The 18,572-nt window shown below is 40.8% G+C and overlaps 1 protein-coding gene across 1 annotated transcript in view; it reads left to right on the top strand.

Moving 5' to 3' along the window:
• The first annotated feature begins 6,506 nt into the window (after positions 1–6,506).
• The window catches only part of LOC147892499 (pentatricopeptide repeat-containing protein At4g13650-like), a 49,585-nt gene continuing 37,519 nt past the window's right edge, over positions 6,507–18,572 (top strand). Inside the window, exon 1 of the mRNA XM_087387416.1 lies at positions 6,507–9,543. Within this exon, the coding sequence (XP_087243542.1) occupies positions 6,851–9,543 (2,693 nt within the window). The 5' untranslated portion in view covers positions 6,507–6,850. The remainder of the gene's footprint in view (positions 9,544–18,572) is intronic.

Here is an 18,572-nt window from a genome sequence, read left to right as displayed (position 1 = left end):
GTTCTTGGACTGTGAAGGGTTTTACTAGCATGCCTCTATATGCATTTGAGCTTTGGAATCCAGACCAGCCAAAGCATCAACAAGCCTGCCCTATGCCACTCTTCATCCTGAATATGCTACTGTCCCACCAAAACCACTAAGATGGTTTTGAAAATGTCTACAATATGCTAGAATTTAGTTTCTATTTCCCTTGACCATACTTACATGATCCATATTTCCCTCTGATGTCTCCACTTCACCACTTGAAAAAACAAGTGAAAGAAATGAATGACTTTTGTCATTTATAAGGCCTGCCCAAAATGTAAAACAAAGGACGTAATGAATGGAGAAAGAGACAGAATGACAATAAAAATGAGGGGCCCTAAGTCTTGAATGTTCATTTCCAAATTCATCTCAAAGCCATTAGTGCACTTAACTCCCACTTGACGGTAGCCAATCAAAGCATCACAATGCACACCTGTTTTAGAAGGAAATTAATCCTACAAATTCTGAATTTTTGCTTTACAAAATGAGAATGATTGCTAAGGCTACCCAGAGGGTAGGCCAATAACTAGTTCTCATATTTTCAACCTCTTCCAACTCCATGTTTTAAATGACATTCCCCAGCTCTGTAACTAATCTTGCTAAAATCGGATCCTGAGGAGACAACCTCAAGACATCCCTCATAATGGATATAATCAACATTACATCCTACAACTTAGCCTCAGTACAATTCTTGGCATTCTTCTCTCAAGCCTTGTAGATGTTTGAATAACTTCCCTAATATAATCATCCCTTATAAGGAATGGATCATTAAACTTAGCTCTTGTGGAAACCCAGGCATCCTGAATCACCTTTTGAAACTTTTCATACTCAAGAAGTGTATTCTTGAATTTAATTGGTATATCCAAAGACCTACCCACCACCGAGGTAGGAATTGAAAGATGTTGGATAAGAGATAGTAGACTATAGCTAATATTCACCTTTGAAGGGTGGCCACATCCACCACCCCTCACTAAAATAGTACTTGTCCAAATGGTTGGCTCTAAATTCATCCCTTTCCAATATTAGTCTAGGAAAATCCATCCAATCCATCTTGGTCTAATTCAATCTAATACATCAAACCATGTCTAAAGCATAGCTCCTCCCATCCATCAACACCATGAGACAGGGAAAGCTTTGTAGGATGGGATCTATCACCCACAAACTCTATAAAGTTCCAATCCCCTGGTAGTAGCCATTAGTCTTTAGATAAACAAGCACTCAATTCAAGCTATCAAGAGCTTCTATTTGCAGGACCATTTGGGGCATAAGTACTAACAACATTAAATTCAAAACCATCAAGCATCAATTTTCACAACAACAAACCTCCCTTCACATCTTTGAAGAGTTCCTTGGCATCCCAACTACTTCTGGCCATGATAGCAGCTCCCCCTTTTCCACAAGCTAGGGCATTATAAAAAACTAAATACCCCGTGTCTCACAAAATTATCAGACTCCCCACACTTGACCTCTCAAAGAATAGCAACATCCACCTTTGATTTCTTGATTTACAGATGCACAAGCATGCTGCTTAACTGGGGCAACAACCCCAAAAAGACAAGACTGAGACAATTTTGATGCTACACTGATCTCCAATAAAAAAGGTATTATCAAGTTTCCAAGGCTTGATATGCATCATGAAAGAAATAGAAACAGTTTTACTTACCATTTGATTCATGCCTCACCACCTTTGTAATCCTTTTGGACATTGGTGTGCCCACTTGCACTTGACAATTTGAATCAGTCTGGGAAAGTGGAGCTTTGTCTCAAACCTTTTCCTCAAGAAGCCTCTTCCATAGTTTGCCTCAAGTATTTTTTCATCAAGGCCATCCCCCGATCTTTTGAAGCTTGCTAAGCAACCCTTTCTTGCGTAGGTCCAACATCCAACATGCAACACTTGTCTGCAAGTCACTAAAGAGGCCAAAGGCACACCGAGGATAGAAACTAAGTTAAAGATAGAAGAATTAGACAAGGTTTGAGGAACCACCTGAGAGCCCATAGGAGGGGCATCCTCCATAGGAGGCCAAATCTGTGATACATCATGCACAATCTCCTTGACCCTTCCTTTCTTATTGACCACTCTCCATGCATCTTCATCATTCTTCTTGGGAAGAGGGTTCTCGAAGTGAACTTTCTTATCATATTCATCTCACAGAACCTCATACCTTGTATCCCTTTCCCAAGTGCTAAAGTGACTTGGATGTCATCCTCCTTAGATTCCTATGAGACAACCTAAGTCCTTATTTCCAGAGCCAACCAAGTATTTGCAGCATGCCTATGACAAATTTTAGCAAAACGTGGTGTGCTTTGACATATTAAACATGAATTCATGAAAGGTCCAAACCAGACCTGAAGGGGAAGACCACACCATCTACAAGTTCCACCTTCAAAAAATCTAGAGTTTCCAAGCTATGGTCCCATAACGTCTAGGCTTTGCTAAGCCCGACAATGACTTATAGAGGAGGAACCAAAAGCACATGACCCAGGGTAGCAACAATCTACTCAATAGATCCAATAAACACCGCATGCAAGTTAGGAATCAACCCAAATGGGGCATTCATGAAATATAAATTCATCCACACTAAACGTGGGACTCCATGGGATGACCAATACAATAGCACCATCAAACATGAAGGTCCTACCCACAACTTCATCACACAAAACCTCAGAAGCAAACTTGACAATAAAAAAACATGTCCCTAGAATCTATCCCAGTATCCCAAGGGAGGGATATCACACCTGAAGGACAAAAACTTTTCTAGTTCTCCAAAAGAGGGCACTCGTCCAGTAAAGAAAAAGTACACCTCACCCTTTTCCAAGTCCAAATGAGTTCAGGTTTGACAAACTCCAAATCAAGCTTGCACACCATAGAATCTTCCTCCCCGACTCATACTGGCATGGCTTTTGAGACATCTACCTCAACCTTCTACATGCTTCATCATGTACAAGCTTTTATGCATCCTCATCCTTAACATCCAAAAACCCACCAGAGAGCTTCTTAGCCAAGATATCTATCAAGGACAAGGGCTGTTGACCTCCACACAAGGTATGGATCTTTACTCTCAGACTCCTCAACCTTCTCATCACTCATTTTCCCTCTTGCACATGAATCAATTATAGAGTCATCATCCTGCAGGTGCTTGACCCATACACAATGCACTAGATCTTTTGTTACAGCAAAATTAACTACTTCATTAAGGATAAGCAATTGTGTGATCCTTTCCCTTACTCAAAATGATTAGGTCTAGACAAAGCCTCAACCCTGAGTTTTTCAAAATATGTGTGTCTACATGGTAATTATGAACTGCACCTATAGATATACTTTAGGGTGGGGTCACAAATTATGTATGTGTCATGGGCTACTGGAAATGTCTTCTTTCCCTTGTGAGGAAAAGCCTCACCTCTTGCTCTTCAACACATGCCGATGGGTGAACTTATGCCTTTTTGTGTCGAGGCCCAAGACTCAAAGAGACACAAAATAAATATGCTTGCATACATGGATGTTTTTGTCGAAGGTATATATATATATTAATATAACATCCTGGCAAAAGTTTATCGAGCTATTTTTTTATTTTCACAATATTGATAGCATATAGAAAAATTTTGTATATTTTCTTTTGAATTTTGAAGTAAAATATGTAAATCCTAGCAAAACTTAAAAAATTTCCAAATAAAAGTTTCAAATCCTCATCGCGAATGTTTCAAACATTTCTTTTTATTATGCCATACAAACTTTCAACACCAATATAAAAGTTTTGCTTCTTAATGAAACTAACATGAAAAAAATCATGCGTGCTTGCATACCAAGTATGCTTTCTAGCCCCTTGCTCTTTTTTGGAAGTCTAGACATGTGCAACATGGTGTCTCTTTTATTGCCACTTCATATTGCGAGCCGCCAGCTAAGTTACAACGCTTGCTTTCTATCATTAAAACTTCATGTTCTACCAACCTTACAACCCTTTCCTATATGGTATGAGCATCAAGGATCATTGCAAGCCAAATTTTCTTTCCAAGATGTAACCTTTGACACTTTTGATCTGTAGTATGCATGGGGTGGCAAAACACCAACATCTTCTTGGCTAATGTTGCTATTTACATATGCATGTTCACTACTTCTAGAGCCAGTTATCTCTAACGTAAAGTCCACTGTTATAAGAGAGTCAACCCCTTCTTACGTAAGGGATATCCCTTCCCGCACAAGCCATACATTCAAGATGAAATCTTATACAGGACTGATGTTGAAGTTAATATTCCATGCGTGTGTGCATGTGGTATTGCAGAATCATATGGATGTTTCCTTTAGCAAAGAAACATGGTGCTAGTATACAAGGCAAATTTTAGAGATTAAAAGGCAATTTTGGAGACAATTGCAATGCACTTTCTTTTTCCGATTGTCCATCCTAGACACTTAACCTGAGTTCCTTGATTTGTTCTTCAAATTGCCCAAAACACATTTGCCACCTTTCACTCAGCCATCCTTTTCAAATCTTGGTGAGCAAAAAATAATTTTGTTGGCCTTGCAAGGTGGTGTTTACTCCAATTTTTTGCTCTGGTGTATTTATCCTTTGAGGACATCTTATACTTTGCCCAGGTTGGTTGACATAATCATATTTAGGCCTATGGCTACTACCCTCCTTAAGGTTCGCTTACATTTGTTGGTCTTCTTTGCTTGTTCACAATCTCCCTATCACCTTCCAAGTATGTTCTCTCATTGTATAGTGGGGTTCTAGCTATCATATACCTAACATGTACTACCTCCAAAGCAGTTGAAGCAAATATAGACAAATTATTTTAGTCATGATCCAATTTGAGGCTTTTGCCAAGCAATGCCCCAAACTAGCTCGTGAACAAAAAATTTCTCCCCCATAACTTGGTCGATATGATTCCAAATATGGCCATGTTTGCAGTCACAATGATCTCAATGAGATAAATGAATCCATTTCTCATGTTAGATTGTTAAAATTTTACAAATTTAAAAAGTATACTTAAAATACTTAACTTTCCATGAGCCAATCTAAAAAACTTTCTCATAACTTGATGCATATGACTCCAAATATGGTCCTTTTGTTCCCAAAAAAGAGTTTCTTCATCAGTTATTTATTGGTGATAGCGAGTAAGTAATCTTCCTTAGGGGTTGAGGGAACATAGCTCCTACCTCTCCATATTATTCAATTGAGATTTTTGATAATATAACATGAGAAATGGACTTGTTCATATCATTCCGATCATTTTGACTACAAACATGACCATATTTGGAGTCATATACACCAAGTTATGGGGAAAAAAGTTTTGGTCACGAGCTAGTTTGGGGTTTGCGCCGGGCAAAAATCCCAGATTGGCTCATGGAAAGTTAAGTATTTTAAGGAAAACTTTTTAAATTTGTAAATTTTTGACAAGCTAGCATGAGAAATGGACTCGGGGGGTTCACCTACCAAAATTTTAGTGTACCACATGCATTCAAAAAAGGAGGGGTGTTTTAATTCCACTTTTGGAGAAATTTTAACAGGTTTAGAGTAACAGAGGAGGTTTTTAATTCAACTTTCGAAAAAAATCTGTTAGTTCATAAGTAAAGAGTGGTTGTTTTATTGGGATTTTTTTTTAATTTGAGGGGGTTTTTTACATTTTTTTGGTCATGAGCCAGACTATGGCTTTCGCCTGGCAAAAGCCATAGATTGGCTCATAGATTGTCTCTCATTAAAGAGATCATCTCATGTTTTTTGCTTCCTTGAAGACCTTGTAGCACCCTCACCCAAATGCCAAAAAGAGGGATTGAGACTATGAAGGGGGCTTTTGATCGCTCACATTTATTGTTGTGGTGCAATGTATGTGGGGCTTATGATCATTGCATTTATTATTGTGGAGCTTATGACTAATTATGCGTATGATTGTGGAACTTATGAACTGATTATGCTTTTAATCAGTGGAGCTTATGACCGCTTACCTTTATTGTTATGGAGCAATGTGATTGGAATATATATCCTATTTTAATGCGTGTGGACTATATATCCTTTATTGTTATGGAGCAATGCGTGCGGACTATATATCCTTTTTTTAATATTAATTATATCATACCTTTGTGCTTGAAAATGGAGCCAACGACGTGTAGCTTTGGGAGAGTCCTTGTTCTTTCATTCCTCACTAACTCAATGATAGAATACACATTCTTGCACAAAAAAGGGCATGGAGAAGACTAGTCAATACCTTATCTCATACCAATCTTGCCATAGAGTAGGTCCCGCTTGCCTAACTTTGCTTGCCTAAATTACTAAAAGCTCCAGATTAATTGTAACCGCTCGCCTAAAATGTGACCGCTTGCTAAACATTTTCCCCATATCCAACATGTTCTTCCTATGATGAGTCAAAACTTGTCTATATAATTAGGTAATAGCTTATAGAGATTCACTCAATACATTGGTGGAAAAGGTACACAATCGAGAGAGTACTCCTAGGAAGAGAATCTATTTATGTGTGTGTGTCCACCAACATCCCACAGCAGACACACGGGGATAAAGATCAAAGCTTCATCACTTGCTCAATCGGCAGCCTCGCCAACCTCAGCGGCCGCGACGCAGTGAGGCCCTGTTAGCAAAGCCAAATGTAATGATTTAGCCACTGGTTCATGGTGATGTGAGACGAGGGTTACACTTGAACAAATCCAAAGTAAGGTACGCATGAAGTACTTAAGAGGATTGCTCCACCTGCTCCCACACAATAACCTTGGCCATGGTAGTGACTACACACATATGGCTCTTCTCACGAAAAGAAACGCGAGCTCCCTTTCTTGTTCCACACACCACGCAGTCCACAACCAAGGGAATGCACGGGGCCAATGTATGCAGTTGTCAGGGCGGGTCAAATTCTCAAGACCCTGGCTTGGTGGAGGAGCCAGCAGGGTATGGCATCAACTTTAAGACTGCAGAACAAGCCAATGCATCAAAAGCACAAGAACTGCCAGAGAGGCCTGCAGATGCTGAGCTTAGAGGAGGCAGTTATTTCTTTAGAACGAATGCCCCAGCTGCCTTCAGTAGACAACGTCACATGCATCTTGCAGAAGTGCAGGGAAAATAAAAATGTAGCGTATGGCAAGCGCTTGCATGCCTACATGTGCAAAAGTGGGCTGGAAGCTCATAGATCTTTAGGGAACTACCTTGTCCCAACGTTGGTGGAATGTGGAAGCATGGGTGATGTTCAGCAGGTTTTTAACAGGTTGGTTGATCGGAATGAATTTTCTTGGACTTCGCTCATAAAGGGTACCATCGAAAGTGGGGATTCACAGCGTGCCCTCAATCTGTACCAGAAAATGCAAGAGCATTCTATATACCCTAGCAAGTACACGTTTGTGGCCCTGCTGAAGGCTTGTGTTAGGCTAAAAGACGAGGATAAAGGGCGAGACATACATGCCGAGATTGCCAGACAGGAATTGGAAAGTGCTCCTTTTGTTGGCAACACCTTGGTTGACATGTATGCCAAATGTGGCTCGCTTGCAAAAGCACGAGAAGTGTTCGACAAGCTGCTAATTCAAGATACAGTGTCCTGGAACGTACTGATTTCAGGATATGTTGAACATGGGCTTGGTGAAGAAGCACTGAATTGTTTCGAGCATATGCAATTGGAGGGCGTTTCTCCGGATGCGTTCACCTTTGTTTGTAGCTTGAGAGCTTGTGGCAGCATAGGAGCCATAGATAAGGGACACGAAATACACACAAAGATTGCCAGACAGGAGTTAGACAGAGCTCCTTTTGTTGGAAACACCTTGGTGTACATGTATGCCAAGTGTGGATTGCTTGCAAAAGCACAGGAAGTGTTCGACAAGTTGCTAATCCGAGATGTAGTGTCATGGAATATATTGATTGGAGGATATGCTGAACATGGCCTTGGCAAGGAAGCACTACAGTATTTCAAACAGATGCAGCTGGAGGGTCTATCCCCAAATGCTGTCACATTTGTTTGCAGCTTGAAAGCTTGTTGCAGCATAGGAGCTGTAGACAAGGGCCAAGAAATCCATGCTGAGATTGTCAAACAAAAATTGGAAAGGGCACCTTCTGTTGGCTGCTTCTTGGTTGATATGTATGCCAAATGGGGCTTACTTGCAAAAGCTCAGGAAGTGTTTGACAACCTGCCAGTTCGAAATGTAGTCATATGGACCTCACTAATTGCAGGATATGCTGAGCACGGGCTTGGGGAAGAAGCACTAGCAGCTTTCAAACAGATGCAACTGGAGGGTGTTTCTCCGGATGTATTCACATTTGTTTGTGGCTTGAAAGCCTGTGGCAGTATAGGAGCCATAGACAAGGGCCAAGGAATACATGATGAAGTTGTCAGACAGGATTTGGAAAGAGACCCTTTTGTTGGCAATGCCTTAGTTGACATGTATGCCAAAAGTGGCTTGCTTGAAGAAGCACGTGAATTGTTTGACAAGCTGTCAGTTCGAGATGTGGTCTCGTGGACTACGCTTATTGCAGGATATACTGAACATGGTCTTGGCCTGGAAGCACTGAGCTGTTTTGAACAGATGCAGCTGGAAGGCATTTCTCTAGATGCTTTTACATTTGTTTGCAGCTTGAAAGCTTGTGGGAACATAGGAGCCATAGACAAGGGCCAAGAAATACATGCTGAAATTGCTAGACAGGAATTAGAAATAGATTCATTTGTTACCAACACCTTAATCTACATGTATGCCAAATGTGGCTTTCTTGCAAAAGCACGGGAAGTGTTTGACAAGCTGCCAGATCGAGATGCAGTCTCGTGGAACATACTAATTGCAGAATATGCTGAGCATGGTCCTCGTGAGGAAGCACTGCACTGTTTGGAACGGATGCAACAGGAGGGCATCTCTCCAGATACTATTACGTTTGTTTGCTGCTTGAAAGCTTGCGGTAGCATAGGAGCCATAAGCAAGGGGCGAGAAATACATGCCAAGATAGCCAAAGATGAATTGGAAAGAGATCCCTTCATTGGCAACACCCTGATCGACATGTATGCCAAATGTGGGTCACTTGCTAAAGCACGGGAAGTGTTTGACAAGCTGTCAGTTCGAAATGTAGTGTCATGGACTGCATTAATTGCAGGATGTGCCCAACTAGGAGAGACTGGCCTTGTTTTCCACATGCTTGAAAGAATGAAAGAAGAAGGCATAAAGCCAGACGGGGTCACATTTCTTAGTGTTCTTACTGCATGCAGTCACGAGGGTCTGGTGGATAAGGGCTACACATGCTTTGAAGCCATGAGCAGAATCTATGGCATTAGTCCAACTATTGAGCACCACACCTCTCTGTTTGATCTCCTTGGCCGTGCAGGCCAAATAGACAATGTGGTATCGATGGTGGAGAAGATGCCTTTCCAACCTAATCTTGTGATTTGGCATACTGTGTTGGGTGCTTGTCAGAAGTGGGGTTGTATTGAGCTTGGCAAACAAGCTTTTGAACATGCAGTGCGATTGGATGAAAAGGATGCTGCAGCTTATATCTTGATGTCTAACATCTATGCAGGTGCGCATATGCAGGATGGATCTTTAGAGTTGGGGTAAAACGGTACATATGGACCTTAGGTAAGACGGACATATGGTTGAAAAGTCAATATCTAAGTTTGTATGTATCCTTACGTCCTAGGCACTAACCTCAACTGATTTAACTCGGTTTGGCAGCTCACACAGATTGGGAGGAATGTCCCAAATGAGCACCCTCTGATACAAATTGCAAGCAACTCTCAAACGATGCTATGTTGCACACTTGCCACCACTCGCACTAACTGAAATTTTGGGACTACAAGAATCAGCCGTGATTTTGTGCAAGCAGCATTCACCATGTAGTGATTGCGTCACCAATGACAACCAATAGTCAAGTCTCAAGTCAACGTAAGAGTGAAATTTGGCTTCAATACACCATCCTCCTCTGATCACCTCACCATCATTAGCAGGGTTCAATAAGAGAGACATTGAGTTCTTTAGATGCACTAGCAGCATCAATAGTCCCTACAAGTACACTTTACTTGAAGATATGAAAGGGCATCTTTGACGAGAATTGTTTGCTGCTCTATCTTTCATATGATTGCAATGGCTGAGTGACAGTCCTCACAAATCTGGGGATTTTTAACACCACATATGGTTCCTCCCTTGGGTATGTTAAGTATGGCGCACACAATAACCGGCTTCTCATAGTTTGAGGTAAAGATCTTCCAGCTTGGCATATATATCTTTGCTTCAAGAATTTTTTGTATCCCCCACCACAAAACTTATGCACAATTTCTTCAACCTCAGCCCAAGCTTGCTCTTGCTTGTCCCATGCTTCTTATTTTAGTCTTATTGCATCCACCTTCTTCCCCCCATCTTTAACAACGCTTCACCCTTGTGAAGTTCAGGATTCATATCCTTTCTTGAGGCAATTTAATATGCTAATAAGTCTATTTTCAGCGTTTTGCAGCTGTCTTCGAGCTAGATTGCATTGTCGTCTTCATTATGAATGGTCCAAACATGCAACACAATGCATACGATGTGAAGAGTAAAATTTTTTTCACATAAAATGAAAAACTCTTGTGGACATATGTTTTGAAAGCCATCCCATGGGGCACGAGTAGGCAAATCTGCAACGAGGGTTCCCAACATCTTGGTTGACATCATATAAAGGCAAAGGAATGCATGTTTGAAATGACTAAAACTATAGTGCGCTATATGGATTGCAATATTTGTGACTTCTAATTATGTTTTTTCCTTTTTTTCTGAGTTAGATGTTTTAAAATTTTCTTATAAAATGAAGTACCACATACAACAAACCCTCATATTGATGGATTCCTTTAGAAGAAAATTGCTAAAAAGACATGCAATGTCTCCAACGGTTAGGAATAGATTGTAACACACGTAGATTAGGAAGACAATTCTAGGATCAAAGGTTTTCACGCAAAACCGCTCTTCCACCACAGCCTTGCAGCTTCATGTCATCCTAAACCTACTCTTATGGAGACATTTTCGAAGGGTCTCGTAGATCTAGCTCACCAATGTAGTACATTTGCACATTGTTGTAGAATCCTCTCTCCCATCATCAACATCAAGCACAAGTTTGACTTAGCACCCAATTCACTTATGGCAATGATGTCATTATTCCATTTCATGTTGCTACCACCCACTACCTAGTATGATTAAGTCAAACGTGCCATCTTATAGTTTACATGCATGATGCTTTATGCGAAATGTAATGGCGCCGCTTACAGATGCTTCCTCATTTTGAAGCCTTGTCGTTGATGCATAAGCATGCTTTTCTCTGCTACAGATGACGAGTCAAAAAATAAAAACAGAGCGAGCATCTAAAGTGTAGCGTTCTCCTTGCAATCTGTTTATAAACATCTATCACGGGAGCCCCTAACCCAATAACTTGGCAAACGGAGGTTGGTACTACTTGCAAGGCATCATTTGGTGGCGATTGCTTATGCATGCTTGGTTATTGTAGAAGTTTAGAGATTGGAGCTGTGTTGTGAAGTGGGAGTATGCAAAAGTTGCAAAAGTGTTGCGTTCTCGCTGGACATCTATCAGGGACTTGCCAGATGGAGGTTAGAACTAAAGTTTGGTCATGGTTGTTTTGGTAGAGGTTTAAAGATTAGAGCTTTGTGCCGTAAAGATCTCTTCCATCTCCCTTGTGTAGCACAAAATTATCCCACACAGCAAAGCAAATGGGCAGCAAAACCGGAGAAACAAGTGAAGGGACTTCATCAGGCCTGCCTTTAAAAGGGGCAATGTTGTGTATAGTAAAGAATGGTCAGACCAATAAACATAGTTAGTGCCAAAGGTTATATTTATGTTTTCTTGGTTTGTCCAAATGTGGTTGATAGTTGATACTTGCGGTGTTGTATTGGTTGAAATTAGTTGTTTCATTTTGTAAGCTGACATTACCTCGTGGAGTTTTGTTATTGATTGTGTTTTGGAGTTGTAGTCTATGTTGAAGTCACCCACAATATATGTTCTTATCATGGGTGTTATCGTGTCTAGCATTTTTTGAATACTTTCTATCAATTTTTGATGTTTTGCTTTTGGTGTTTTGTATATGTTAAGAATTGCTATTTGTTTTACAAAAGATCAATCTAGGATACAAATAATTGACAACCTTATTCCCTCCATTAACTCAATTATAATTGTTACAAAAATTCATATCCATTATCACTTTCTTGAAAATGGAAGAGTACTGCAAAGAAATTCATAGAACCACACTAGATGTGCAAGGGGGCTTTGAAGGATGCATTTTGGGAGCTTTTCCAGGCTAGGTGGTTGATATTGTAAATATTGATGTTGCTGGTGTTACTACAATTGCATAAATATCCAAATTGCATGTGTGGTGCTATGGGTCATTCCAATTAGTACCAATGATGTTGGATATTTGTTGGTGGTGTTCTTGATGCTTGTATATTGCATGTAATTGTGTTGGGATAAATCGATATTATAGTTAATTCAATTTAGTGGTGGCTTGAGTATAGATGATGATTTAGATAACAAGGAATGGAGATGAGGAAGATGTTACCAATTCTTAGTTGAGTGCAATTTTGGGGGCCAATAGTTGAGTGGAGGATGTATCAGTTTAGTGGAATTCTAAGGGCCAATAGTAATTAAAAGTGCAAGTGTACCAGTCGAGGTGTCCCATGGAATATCGTGGTGGCTAGGTGTCACATTTTTCTATTTGCGTTATAACTTCAAGCAGAATATAAGACTTGATAAAGGCACCCGATTGTGGATTCTACTTTGTAGGACTCTAATGAAGCCGGGAGAGAGTGGAGCCGTTGGCAGTTTCGGAGATTATGGCACTATTGTGCCGGTTCAGCCAATGCAGCATTCAATTCTTGGGCTAAATTTTTCTCAAAATAGTTAAAGTTTGCCACATCATTTTGCTATTGTACTTGTACTTAACCGTGTTGGGAAAGTGATAGTGTCAATGGTTTAGCTAACCCAAGCTAATCTTGAATCAAGTTGAGTGTCTCCAAATATTTTAAAGCCCTACTCCCATAATCTAAAACAATGTCACTTTTAATCTAAACTTTCAAGGACCATGTGCCAACAAATGGACCAATCCTTCAACTAGCCCTCACTAGCATTCCAAGCATTTAGAGTACAACAATTGAAAAGAATTCAAAGATGTGTTAACTAGCGTAAAAGGGAGGAGGGGCGGGGTGAAGAGGAAAATGAATAATGAGGACTCCCTCTAGTTATGAGGGGAGGTGTCCCCCTTCCTCCTTATTCATAAGGGTAAAAATTTAAACCTTTTAAAACCCTTTTATTAGTATATTTTCATAGCATCTCATGTACTCTAATGGAAAGACGGTATGAGTAGGTAAAGGATGTCTTGAACTGAAAACTTGGAGCTATCCCTTTGACCTTAGCCTGACCTTAGCTTAATCAATAATATGTTAATATTATGGGCCTTTAGAAGAGGTGGATGGAAAGTATAGACAAGAAAACTAATGGAGGAACTGGGTGACAAACATTAGGAGGGCAACAATAAAAGTGTGTGTGTGTGTGTGCGTGTGTTAGAGAGAGAGAGAGAGAGAGAGGGGGGGGGAGAGAGGGAGAGAGAGAGAGAGAGAGAGAGAGAGAGAGAGAGAGAGAGAGAGAGTAGCATCATGCCAGTGAGCTTTGGTGGTTGAATGGTGGACAAGATGCCTATGTAACATATGGAAGAATGGACTTCCTCTAAAGCAAAAGGTCTTCATGTGGCGGTGTCTAGTGGGGGCTTTACTAGTGGGGACCACACTAACTAGACATCGTATTGCACTTACAATTTGTTTGTCTTGCTCTTGTCCTAGAGAGAGAATTTTACATCTCTTGTGGACTTGTTCAGTTATCAAGGATCTCCTTGTGACCCTATCAGGAAGCCTTCAGATTCGCTTCCCTTTGCATATTTTCTCCAAGCACTTCTGGATATTCTGGCGATTTCACTCTTCTCTTGCTGACTATACCCTTTTGTTCTCCCCCTTTGTTCTCATGGGAAGGATTTACTGTAGACTAGACCGTCTGGCATGATAAAAATCCTTGCATATCTCTACTTTCGATTTATTTTGGGTGCTTCATTTGCTGTCCCTTAAGCCTGGCCTTTTGAGTGTGAAAAACCCTTTCTTCTTTGCAAGCTTATCCTTGGGTGTGAGTTCTTACGATCAACTTCAGAGGTCAGCTTCTTGTGTTCAAATGGTTGCCTATCAATATGACAACACTTTCGATAAGAAATACTAGTTCATAATAAGAAGCGAAAGTAGGTTAAGGGTCAGGATGACCCTCTTAATGTCTCTCATGAGGCACAACTTGTTTATGAGGTGACGTATGAAGGGTTTGAAGGCACTCATAGGGATTGGAAGGAGCCCATTCCCACAGTTGGCATCATTATAGAGGTTGCTGACATCATTGATCTAGTAGGGGAATATGATAAGAATTTTGTGATTACTTTCTTCCAAGGCTGAATGCTAGTTGCTACAGATGTGGGAAATTGATGGACGTGCACTTTGGGAGGATGCTTCATTAGTGCATTATACAGCACAAGGATTTTTTGAAGTAATTGTGACAAATGATTTTCACAAGAAAATGACTTTGGAGCATTCCCCCTATATTATGGGCAATAGATGGTGCATGTACTACTCTCAATGCTTTTACCATATTCCAAATCTATTTCAAAAGGTTGTCCTTTTCCACCTGTGACAACACTATTGTGACAACACTCAATGCTTTTACCATATTCCAAATCTATTTCAAAAGGTTGTCCTTTTCCACCTTGTGACTGTCAAGGGTTGGTGCCATGGACATCAGCACCCTTTTCTGCCTTGTGATGACTATCAAGGGTTGTTCCATGTACATCACCTCCTCTCTAGATTCTCTACCTCCATTAGAGTGTCCTTCATCTATTCTTCAAGAACTTGATGCACTCCTCTGCTTCTTTTATTCTCTACCTCTTCTTTGCCTCTCCTCTATAGACAAATTTTCTGGTTCATTTACCTTTGCCTCGATTTGTAGCCATGCTTGCAATTCCCTTGTGTGTGCTACTTCTACCTCAGATTGTTCCAATTGTGTCTTGGCTCTAGCATCCTTCTTGAGAGGTTTCATTGGCTCTCCTCTATACCTTCCTCATCTACTCATTAGCTTTGCACAAGTGAGTCAGAAGGATATTGCATGGTAGGTGCATTGCAATTTTGTTGGCCTGAGGTGATAGTGGAGACTTGCACTCAAAATGATTCTTTAAGTTGGTTAACAGGGTTCTGATGATCACCTTTGAATATAGGAGACTTAAGCTCCACAAAATTGCTCAACTGCTACCTAAACCTGTGAGTACTTCATGGTTCCTTGAGTATCCAAAAAGCAATGTCTCATTTTCTTTAGTTTTTTCTAATCTTCTTCTAGCAAGGTTGAAACCTTGACTCCACCGTCATTGCTAACCTATGCAAGGGGGAATTCCTTAATGAAAGCATGTTTCTTTCATGGATGCTCTAAGAAACTAGCCTGCAAACTACTCCAGGACTTTGAGCACGTCTTCAACCATCTTTGTGTCAATGTGGATTGTAGCACACCCACATACAATGTATTACTCCTTCACATTTTATTTCTTCAGATGTCTCGAAAAGCTATTGATCAAGAGATCATTGGACATAGTGGATGTCATGATTGCAAGACTAGCTAGAGCAATGAACCACTAGATGTCATGGAGGAGTTGGGTCGAGGGTACTAGACGTTAGAGTGTGCCACTAAGAATTCCATGATTAATATAAGGAACAAAAGTTGTAGGAAGAAGGTTTGCGAGGTTCAAGGTTTGCAAGGAGGAAGTAGGAGTGCAAGGAGTAAGTAGGAGAGGATGCGAGGCTTGCAAGGAGAGCACATTTCTAATTCTATCCACGATGGTGGAGGGATGCAAGGCTTGCAAGCTTCTAGAAGGCTTGTGAGGTGCAAGGATTGTAGGGAGAAGGCTTGGGAGGTGCAAATGGTTTTGATGGTACATCTCTAATTCTACCCACCATGGTGGAGGGGAGTGCAAGGAGTAAGAAGGAGAGGATGCAAGGCTTGCAAGGAGAGCACATTTCTAATTCTATCCACGGTGATGGAGGGATGCAAGGCTTGCAAGCTTCTAGAAGGCTTGTGAGGTGCAAGGATTGTAGGGAGAAGGCTTGTGAGGTGCAAATGGTTTTGATGGTGCATCTCTAATTCTACCCACCATGGCAGCGGAAAGTGGCATTCAATTACAATCACATCAAGCTTGCATAGGCCATGGAAATCGGCTTAATTGGAGAAATTGGATTAATTAGAGGAGGTGGACACTTAAAAAAATGATGGCGACATTCAATTACAACCACATCGAGCTTGCATGATGACCATGGAAATCAGCTTAATTGGAGAAATTGGATTAATTAGAGGAGGTGGACACTTAAAAAAATGATGGTGACATTCAGTTACAACCACATCGAGCTTGCATGATGGCCATGGAAATTGGCTTAATTGGAGAAAATCAACTTAATTAGAGGATAGAGGAGGGTGGACAATTAAAATAATGATGGTGGAAATTGGCCCCACTGTGCTAGCACTATCACATGGTTCAATGCAGAGATTTCAACTGAGAATCTTATATGCTCAACCAATTTCCACATTGGAGAAAATCATCCACCACCATGTTGGCATTCAATAGGTTTAATTTGGACATGGAAATGTATAATGATGATGGTGGAAATTGGTGACTGTGTTGGCACTACCAGTTAGTAATAGACATGCATGACTACTAAGTATTCCCACTACTAGAAGTGGGAATTGGCTATTTAAGTGCCATGTAGCTCATCCACTTCACACTACTCCACCCTCATCATCTTCACCACCATCATCCCCTTTACACTACTCTATTATCGTCTCCACAACCCTTGTTTACTTTACAATACTCCACCCTCGTCTCCTACTCAACCCTTTTGCTACCCCATCCTCATCTCCACCCTCTATTCTACCAAGTGCTACGTCCCACCTCTCCAGCTTATTTTGTTCCTAGCTATCTCCAAAGTGGTCACAATTCTCTTCGGTGATTGTAGAGTGTCCAATATGCTACAAGACCTAAGTTGGTCGGGAAATCTTCCTAATTCAATCTATGTGAAATCTACATTTGAGTCACAGGATGATGAAGTATTTTTAAGGAGTGCATATGGGCCACATTCACAAGTTAATCAGACCATGGAATTTATCTTTCTTGAGTTTTTCTAGCATCGGGTAATGAATCAACTTGAAGGTTTTACTTAAAAAATTCTAATCTTATTCACCAGTTGAGCAAAGAATTTCTTGTAGAGTTGACCTTTCTTGTATGGACAAAACACTATATAAGCTTGTTAATATATAACAAACTATCATGAATCCATAAGGAGAAGAAGAGGGAGGGGAGAGGGAAGTGGAGAAGAGATGGAAGTAGAGAAGAGAGAGGAAGAGGAGAAGAAGAACAGAAGAGGAGAAGAGAACATGGCATTCACGAAAGGCACTATAAGGGAACACAAGACAACTCCAAAGAGGAGGAGGAGAGCTTGTATTCCAATATATGCAACCAAAAATTGAAGACCAAGGTCAACCATTTGGCCTTTTATACATGCCACCTTTTGAAAGGAGGACCAACCCTATTCTCTTTATACTACTATCTTTCCTCATTCCTTACAATCATATTGGGCCTATTTGGCTCCAAGGCACAATCCTACCTCTATAGATTTGCCACTATCCATCAAATGACATTGCCACCAACTAATGTAGTTAACATTCCCCCTTCTTGTTCTCGATCTAGTCCCCTGGATCATGCCAAGGGCATGGTTGTTTGAGGGTTGTTGATGACAATCATTCTTTGTGTGCACTTGTGTGAAATTTTCCCATTCACAGTGCTTCATTGGTCTTCACTAGATCCTTTGTTGTGGAATTATAGAGAGGATGGATATGTCATCTAGTAGCACTAGATTCCATTGTAAATGGCATGGCATGGCATGAGTGATTGCAATGGATAGATGTTGGGTGGGTGGATCAAGGATGGTGGAGTAGGGTTGAGTACTTGTGATCTTTCAAAGGAAGAAAAAGAAAAAGAAAAATCTAAGGTGTAAGTTAGTAGAAGAAGGTGTCAATAGGGGTGAATGTAAGATCCTAGTGATGTTAGTGTTAGTAGAGTCACTATAGTGTATTTTCATGCTCCTCTTGAAGTCACATATTTGATTTGAGTGGGAATTTAGTAAATTCTCATCAGACTTGGGTTGAGGAGTTGAGAGCGAGTCTCCTTCACAACTTCAAGGGGTAAAGGGTTGAGAAGGAAGATCAAGGGAGGAAGGAGGAGGTGGAGGGAGGAGGAGGAGGAGGAAGAGGAAGGCGAAGGAGGGTGGTGGTGGAGGAGGAGGAGGGATTAGGAGAGGGTAGGAGGAGGAAAAGGAGGAGGGTGGAGGACAGGGGAGGAGGAGGAGGAGGAGGAGGAGGGAGGAAGAGGAGAAGAAGGGGGGAGGGCGTGATATTGCAAGCTTTGAGCATGCTATCACATGATCGTGTTGAGGGAACATGGACCCAAGAGAGATCAATCACATGAACACAATAGTGCACTTGAACAATGAAC

Source organism: Dipteris shenzhenensis, chromosome 16 (assembly GCF_047967505.1).
Source record: "Dipteris shenzhenensis isolate YYH24624 ecotype China chromosome 16, Dip_SZ_1.0, whole genome shotgun sequence".
Taxonomy (NCBI): Eukaryota; Viridiplantae; Streptophyta; class Polypodiopsida; order Gleicheniales; family Dipteridaceae; genus Dipteris; species Dipteris shenzhenensis.
Note: the sequence above shows the minus strand (reverse complement) of the source record. Positions and strands in the feature narration are given on the sequence as shown.